Source organism: Mixophyes fleayi, chromosome 11 (genome assembly GCF_038048845.1).
Source record: "Mixophyes fleayi isolate aMixFle1 chromosome 11, aMixFle1.hap1, whole genome shotgun sequence".
Lineage (NCBI taxonomy): Eukaryota > Metazoa > Chordata > Amphibia > Anura > Limnodynastidae > Mixophyes > Mixophyes fleayi.
This window is the reverse complement of record NC_134412.1, coordinates 70,164,603-70,172,723: the sequence shown is the minus strand read 5'-3', so window position 1 is coordinate 70,172,723 and position 8,121 is coordinate 70,164,603. Positions and strand designations below refer to the sequence as shown.

General features: G+C 36.3%; 1 protein-coding gene across 1 annotated transcript; it reads right to left on the bottom strand.

The window, feature by feature from the left end:
* Positions 1-400: 400 nt before the first annotated feature.
* On the bottom strand, positions 401-6,902 carry LOC142106631 (uncharacterized). The gene is made up of 4 exons (XM_075189627.1): positions 6,341-6,902; positions 4,065-4,260; positions 3,426-3,478; positions 401-859 (listed from the first exon to the last, which is right to left on the bottom strand). The coding sequence occupies exons 1-4, from the start codon at positions 6,900-6,902 to the stop codon at positions 735-737; spliced, it is 936 nt and encodes a 311-aa protein (XP_075045728.1). The 3' UTR covers positions 401-734.
* Positions 6,903-8,121: the final 1,219 nt, after the last annotated feature.

Genomic DNA, 8,121 nt, shown 5'->3' with positions numbered 1-8,121 from the left:
CTGGCAGAGAAATACACTGCAAATTTTAGGGGTTTTTTTCCATTTACATTCCTCATATCCCTGACATGGGGAAGGCTGAGCTGGGGGGGGGGGTAGAGGGGTATCTGCCCTCCGGGTCGGTCCCATAGTGGGCTACCTTGGGCTGGGTCACTGGGCCACTTGCATTTTATTCCATTAACATAGGCAGCTGAGTCGAGTCTTGCCATCCGGGCTAAAATTTGCCAGCCGTCCCCTGTCCCTGACAAAAGCTATGGGGAAGAAAACGGAAAATGGGCAACCATTTCATGCTTGTACACTTTATTCTATGGCAGGCTTGAGAAAGGAGGAGATATCGTTTGCTGTAGTGAGAGTTATCTCTGCAGGTGAAAGAAGTCTGTAGTAAGACTACCGTAGGAATGAATGGTATATCGATTTTGCTGGCGCTGTGCATTTCAGCTAATTTTGTTAAATGTTTGATTTATAAATGCGATAAGATATAAATAATAAATAGTCCACCACCAATGACACAAATCTTCATCAGTATATTGAAATACACTTTTCATACTTAATAACACATGCAAAATGAATCTGAAGGTAAATAACACAATCTCAAGACAGTTGCCCAGGACTTAAAACTGTTTCAAAGGGAGTAAATAATTTAATTTTGTGGGCATCTAATACATATTTAGTTCTAAGGCCTATTATTTACAGCTTACATTCTATGTTCAAGTAAGTATGACTTTAACTTTTTCAGTTTATGATAACAACTTTGTGGTTATAATGATCATGATGAGCGCCTTGGTTAGATCCATACACACAGAGATTGGCCGATTTGTAGATCCTGCTTTGTTGGTTGTGACAGGTGGTGCGTTGGTTGTGGCTGTAATATATAAGCAAACAAAAAAAAATCAGGAAACACGTATGGCAGAGAGGAAGTTACAGGAAGCAAAGTGAGTTACTTTTATTTCTCTACTATTGTTAATATATTTTTCATTAATGTATTTATTTTTCATGATACCATGTTTTTTAAGATGATAAATTAAACCTTTTTTGAGCCTGGACTGGGCTGGGCTGGACTGGACTGGATTTCAGACAATGAAAGGTAGTTTTGTGTTAGTTACTCATCCACAGTAGCAGTTCTTCTCTTTGAGTTCCAAATGGATTAACATTTGACGGACATACAAACTGATTAATGGAATGACACACAATGATACACATTGCACAGCACAATATAGGCTGGTCCTTCAATGCTTTATAACATGTAGAATGACTGTCTTTATAAAGGTTATTTATGCATCGCAAAATCACCAAACCCACAATGCTTCTCTAAGTGGATAAGTGTGTATGCTTGTCCGTTTAGTGCACATCAAAGTGCATGTACACTTCACTGACTGTTGGAAACACTGCTGCAAAAAGCAATGTGCACCTGGGGGTATATTTACTAAACTAGGGGGTTGAAAAAGTGGAGATGTTGCCTATAGCAACCAATCAGATTCTAGGTTTCCTTTAATTAGTGCATTCTACAAAATGACAGCTATAATCTGATTGGCTGCTATAGGCAACATCTCCACTTTTTCAAACCCGCAGTTTAGTAAATATACCTCTAGGGCCTGATTCATTAAGGATATTAACTTGAGAAACTTCTTATTTCAGTCTCCTGGACAAAACCATGTTACAATGCAAAGGGTGCAAATAAGTATTCTGTTTTGCACATAAGTTAAATACTGACTGTTTTTTTTATGTAGCACACAAATACTTGATAGCTTATTTGTACACTGAAATTTAAAGTTGATATTTGTGTGCTACATGAAAAAACAGTCAGTATTTAACTTATGTGCAAAACAAAATCCTAATTTGCACCCCTTGCTTTGTAACATGGTTTTGTCCAGGAGACTGATATAAGAAGTTTCTCAAGTTAAGATCCTTAATGAATCAGGCCTCTAGTCTTTATTATAAGCACCACTTTTGTGTGTCAATAATATTTATTTATATTTGTTGCAATGTGTCTAGAAATTAATTTTCATACCTCCAAACTGTGTCCATGCCTGGATGAATCAGGACGGGCTTTGGGCTTATTGTGAGTAGGGTTTATTTTGTCCCAATTTTGCATGCCTAAATGTTGGGAGATATGCATTTATCCACAGAAGTGCAAATGAAAAGTGCAAAAAGTGTCCAATTATAAGCATTAAGGGTGTAACCCGATCTCTGGCATCTCAGAGGTGGTGGAGAATTCAAGTCCTTGTATGGGTAGGAAAAGTTCATTATTATCTCATAACACAGAGTAAAGCTATGTAAATGCCCTACTTCCTATGGCGACGGCAAAATGGGGCAATTAAACAAGCTCTGAAAAGCTCTGTTTTACTCTGTGCAGAATAAAACTGCCATTTTAATCATTGTCTGTATAAATAACACACACACAACTTTGCTATTTGATTTTTAACCAATATTTTGCTACTTTCTAAAATAAAACCAGGAGGATTTATCTATTTTTAATATATACCAATAAAAAATTGGACATATTTTAAATTTTATTACACCCCGGAGTGCCATAATATACACTTCTCTCTTTCTTTTTTGGTCTTTTGTAAATTATTTGTGATTCAGGTGTACCCTTCAGGGAGTGAACTTCATCACTACCCTGAACGTACAGTTATTTGAGATGTTAATATAAATATAAGGGGGTGTAGAAAATAACTACCTAGTGCGGTCTCTTCTAACTACAATTACATACACATAGAAAACATAACATTTGAAACTTTCATCCTTCAATCTTTCAAGCACTTTCTCAAATGCCTCTTTTTAGCCTTCCCAACCCCTATCTGATACTATCCCCTCTCTATTGTATGCTCTACCAGCTACAGTCCCATATTCACTTCAAGACCCACTAGCTCCTATTGTCTCAGCATCGCCTTCTCCCGCTAAACTAGGAATGGAGCAACAGTCAGCCCTAGAGCTGCATGTGGTCCTCCCAGCCTTCACCTGATGTCCCCAACCCCTACATGTATTATTGTCAGGTTTGTTTGATATAGCTTATAACACTTGTTTAAAAGGTCTCCTAATATATTATTACAGATATGTGACTCTCTTTCTTTGATTACATGTATTGGGTTGTTTTTATTACGGAGATTAAAAGTAATGTGTGCTATCCTTGTGGCCCCTGCAGAGTGCTTTTCTAGTGTGGACCTACCTTTCTCTTTGTGGGGCCCCTGGAGAATATCAAATAGGTTGCCTCTCACTGATCTAGACAAAAAGCTGTCACAAGCAGGGCCTCTCCACCTTTTATCTTACATCGTCACCACCTTAAAACAATCATCTATATACTTGTTCTATTTTTACTTGTATTTATACTTAATATGATTTGTAACTGACTGTACAGTGTTGCAGAGATTTGTGGTACGTTACAAATAAACAATAATGATGATGATGAATTTGAAACATGGACTCACCAGCAGTCAACATTTTGGTAAGTTTAGAGGTATCATTCACTTTGATGTAAGCACTGGAAAAAAAAAATCATAATAGTTAAAATATTCCACTTAATAAAGCGCCCCCACTTCACCATATATCTTGTTTTTATAAAAGTGTATTTTTTTATTGAATGAAACTATAAGAGAGTAGGTTTAAAAGTTTCATATTTTTAAAAGTAACCCAAACCCTGTATAAAAAAAATATCAAATTTAATCGCCCTACCCCAGTGTTGGCTAACCTGTGACACTCCAGGTGTTGTGAAACTACAAGTCCCAGCATACCCTTCCAGCAATAAGCATACTGGGACTTGTAGTTTCACAACACCTGAAGTATCACAGGTTAGCCATCACTGCCCTACCCCAACTATAAATCTGTCCCCAAGTTACTCCTTTTTTTTAGCTTTACATTTCTTACTCAATCAGGCCCAAAGTGTGTGCTGCTGTAGTTCAATGCAAATTGTGCGCCTTATTGCAATGTTAGGAAATGTGCCTAAAAACAAACTATTTATTATTATATTATTCAGCTATCATCTGTGTGAATAGTTTGAATTTGTTGTTCTTTGCAGACCTTCATAAAAATGTTAGATTAAAGGTAAAAACACCTACAGTAACACTGACCTTATTTCAACAGGATTCAGACTACTGGGTGATGTCCAGTATGCAAACAATATAGCATTATTTGGATCAAGCCACATCTCAAACAACGGTGATCCTCCACTACATGTGTGATTTCCATTGGACCAATTTCCCACAAATGATGTGCCAGATTTAGCCTGTAAGATTATAGTAGCATTTCCACTTCCATTGACTTTCACTGTAATTTAAAACACAAGAAAATCAGAGAATACAAAAGGCCAAATCAAGCCAGAGAACTAATTTAAAGACACCGGGCTTGATTCATTAAGGATCTTAACTTGAGAAACTTCTTATTTCAGTCTCCTGGACAAAACCATGTTACAATGCAAGGGGTGCAAATTAGTATTCTGTTCTGCACATAAGTTAAATACTGACTGTTTTTTCATGTAGCTACTATTTTTCTAATACTTGATAGCTTATTTGTACACTGAAATTTAAAGTTGATATTTGTGTGCTACATGAAAAAACAGTCAGTATTTAACTTATGTGCAAAACATAATACTAATTTGCACCCCTTGCATTGTAACATGGTTTTGTCCAGGAGACTGAAATAAGAAGTTTCTCAAGTTAAGATCCTTAATGAATCAGGCCCACGGTCCTGATTTATTAAGGAATGCAAAGTAAACGTAATTTGCCTTTTTGAAAAAGGAACGGAAACTGCAGCTACACCCGTATTCCACAACAAGAGGATCTCAAGAAATGTTTCTAGTTGAATACGAGTGTAAGTATGTTCTGCCTACAACGCACTTGCCGTATGCAGCCAGACAAAAACTCACTGCAGGTCATGTACAATACATATGCATTTATAAAGTCCCATCAGAACTCATAGAAAAAAGATAACATTATGAAGTGCATTAACACTTGTTAATAATATTGTCATTAGAGAAAAAACATTAAAAAAGGAAAATTATTTGTTTTTCCTTTTTTTTTTTTTTTTGCACAAAATACATTTATCAGGAGGTTATTAATGGATACTGTACAAAATGCATTTATACATTTGCTCTTGATTGTAAACACATGTTCTAGGACGCATTCGCGACCATCATCACTATCACTCGGCACTTACATCCTAAGTGTAACTGGTGCAAGGGATACTCCTGAATATTATGAACCTGAGAGATGCCCAAAGCTTGAATAAGACGGATGTGTGTACATTCAACCTTGGCACATACTCACTATGCATTGACTATGTGCATACATACATCCCTTCCATCCCCTGCTCTTCCCTTGAGATTGTGCCTTGTTGGGAGTGTCCTTTGTGTACAAAGATAAATGGCATGCACTTGTGTTCACTGGCGTATGGTCCATTTTTGGGAAGCGCAGAGCAATTTTTATGCACAATACGGCACATATCCACCTTTACATTCCTTAATGAATCAGGCCCACAATATCTACATTCATTTTTAAACATATGCATTTTAGAACCAAAATGACAAAATGTACTGTTTTAAAAAGGTTTAAACTCTGTCAACTTGTGTTTATCCCAGCCAACAAACACTATCAGGCATCACAGAGAGTGTTAATTGTGCTGACTGTCTTCTGCCACCCTATATTCACATAGAAACCTATGTGAATTTTTTAGACAAGCGCTGGATCATGCTACTTGGTAGAAATAAACCCTGCTTTCACCAAATGTTTCTTGTTGCCTAAAAGAGGTAATGTTGTAAAAGAAAAAGTAAGAAATTCACTTATTGAACCCCATTAGTTTGATGGATTGCACTAAAAAATAGCAAATAAACTTTTTTACAGCATACTTTCAATCCTTAAACAGCAGTCTGTAGAGTTAACAAGAAATTAGTGAACCTCTCAGTTACATATTCACATTTGGACAACATTTTTTGCTCAATTCACGTTTCTAATTTGGCCTTATATTTTCCCGGGCATTGTCCAACCACACCACACAGCAGAATGAACTGACCATTTTCATCCCAGCTCTAATCATAGACTATAAAAATTCAATTGAATGGGAAATTACAAATCAGTGCACAAAGGCATTCTCGAAAATGGAAAGGAAACTCGATTGCTTTTCTAGGTGCTATTAAAGCAAGATGGTTTAAGATAAGCCCACTTCCATTTTGGGATAACACTGGGTCATCTGTACTGCTTCATTGCTACTTCATAAACATAAAATGTAACATGTCATTACCATAATGCACATTATATAGGACATAATAATTATTCCAGAGTAATTATGTCAATTCAGCTTTTAAGATCAGCAGCTTTTTAAAACAGATATGTAAAATTATAATGCAGCTTACCCGTGTAAACGCTGTTGCTACTGAGCACATCCGGAGAAACGGTTAGTTGGAAATTGTTTGGAACGACGTTGTTGGTAACAATACTACATGAAGGATAGAGAGGTGTAGTTGTAGGGGTAATGCTGGATGTAGATGTGTATACTGTAGAAGTGGAGTTTGTGATTACAGCTGTTGCATTTGTATTTGCACCTGTTGTTCTTGTGGTTGAATTTATTGTACTTGTTATTGTACCTGTTGTGCTAGTGGTTGAATTTGATGTTCTTGTCGTGCTTGTGGCTGAATCTGTTGTACTTGTTATTGTACCTGTTGTGCTTGTGGTTGAATCTGTTGCACTTGTCATGCTAGTGGTTGAATCTGTTGTACTTGTTATTGTACCTGTTGTGCTTGTGGTTGAATCTGTTGTACCTGTTGTGCTTGTGATTAAATCTGCTGTGCTGGACTCTATCAAAGTGGTACTACCTGGATTAGTAACAGTTTCGGTATCAGTGCTAGAAAAGTCTGTAGTAGAGCTGAAAGCCACTAATGGAATGAGTAGCAGAAAAAGAGCAAAAATGAGTGTCATTGCTCTAGAGTTTATACTTGCACAGGCAATGATCCCTAGTAATCAGCACAGCACTTCTAATGAGCAGTCTAACTTATATAGAATCCAGCTGTATAATACAAACAATTGAGGCAGTGTGAGAAAATTATTGGTTTCCTTTTACAGTTCTACAGTTTTTACCATGGAGACCATCCACAAACACAATACATAGCAAATTTTCATAGCAGCAATGTTATGATAATTATAGTACATAGTATAACATTTGTTAGGAGAAGTGATACAAAAACATAAAAACTGATATGTTTCATAAAAAATACAATGTTATGTAACTTCATTTCTATTTACTGTTGGACATTTTAAATCATGTGTAAATTACTGAATCATGTTTAGCTTTATTTTATTTTGAGGTGTGTGCATTACTCTTTTCTACTGCTTGGTAATAAACTTGCATTATACTGCAGAGATCAAGACATTAAGTTTTAAATAAGATGATTTTATTACTTAATTACAAATAAATATTAACACATGGTGGTTATATGACAAATTTAAGAGCTCATTAGTTGGAAAAATATAGATCTTGCATAAGAGCAACACAAATAAGGTGCAACATATGTTTAGATACAGTTTTTAAGAAACTTTTTAATTTTGAAATGTGGACAATTACAGAAAAACAACCCAAAAGCCTGTTTTACAGTCATGCACATTGTTTAATGTTTAAAGATGGTGGCAACTGAGGGGCGAGCAAAATATTGCCCCATTTGATAGAAGGAAGTGGCTTGACATGGGTTGACAATGACCTTCTAATTGAAATAAAAAATTTTTGGGCTTAGGCTAGGTACAGACTACAGAAAATTTAAAACGATATGATATTGTTTGAAATATTCCTAACAACTGAATTCCCGATCAGTCTGCCTTTTTAAGTCTACACACTATACTTGATTACCTTCCAATCTGTGCTCTTCATCTGTCATAACCATCGGCTGCAAGTGACAGCTGTCCTGAGTGTGGAAATGATGTGTGTGGCTCAACAGGCATTTAGTAAGGGACCTGAGGCCGAATTATTTTCCAAATATATTATGGAGGTGTCCATTTTCTATGGAGTGTCTCTATTAGTCTAATACCCCCCCTCCTCTACACCTCCACCTTGTGCCATTGTGTGCTGCTCTTATATACCATGTGCTGTGCCATATTGTTCTGTACATTGATGTTATTATATACTGCTCCGTGGGGCAGATAACAT

What these genes read in the sequence shown, in the direction of transcription:
- LOC142106631 (XM_075189627.1), bottom strand. Translation starts at nt 6,902, where the DNA reads ATGACACTCATTTTTGCTCTTTTTCTGCTACTCATTCCATTAGTGGCT. An exon ending in TAGCAACAGCGTTTACACGG is followed by an intron (nt 4,261 to 6,340) that starts GTAAGCTGCATT and finishes TTTAAATTACAG; the next exon opens with TGAAAGTCAATGGAAGTGGA. An exon ending in TACCAAAATGTTGACTGCTG is followed by an intron (nt 860 to 3,425) that starts GTGAGTCCATGT and finishes TATATATTACAG; the next exon opens with CCACAACCAACGCACCACCT.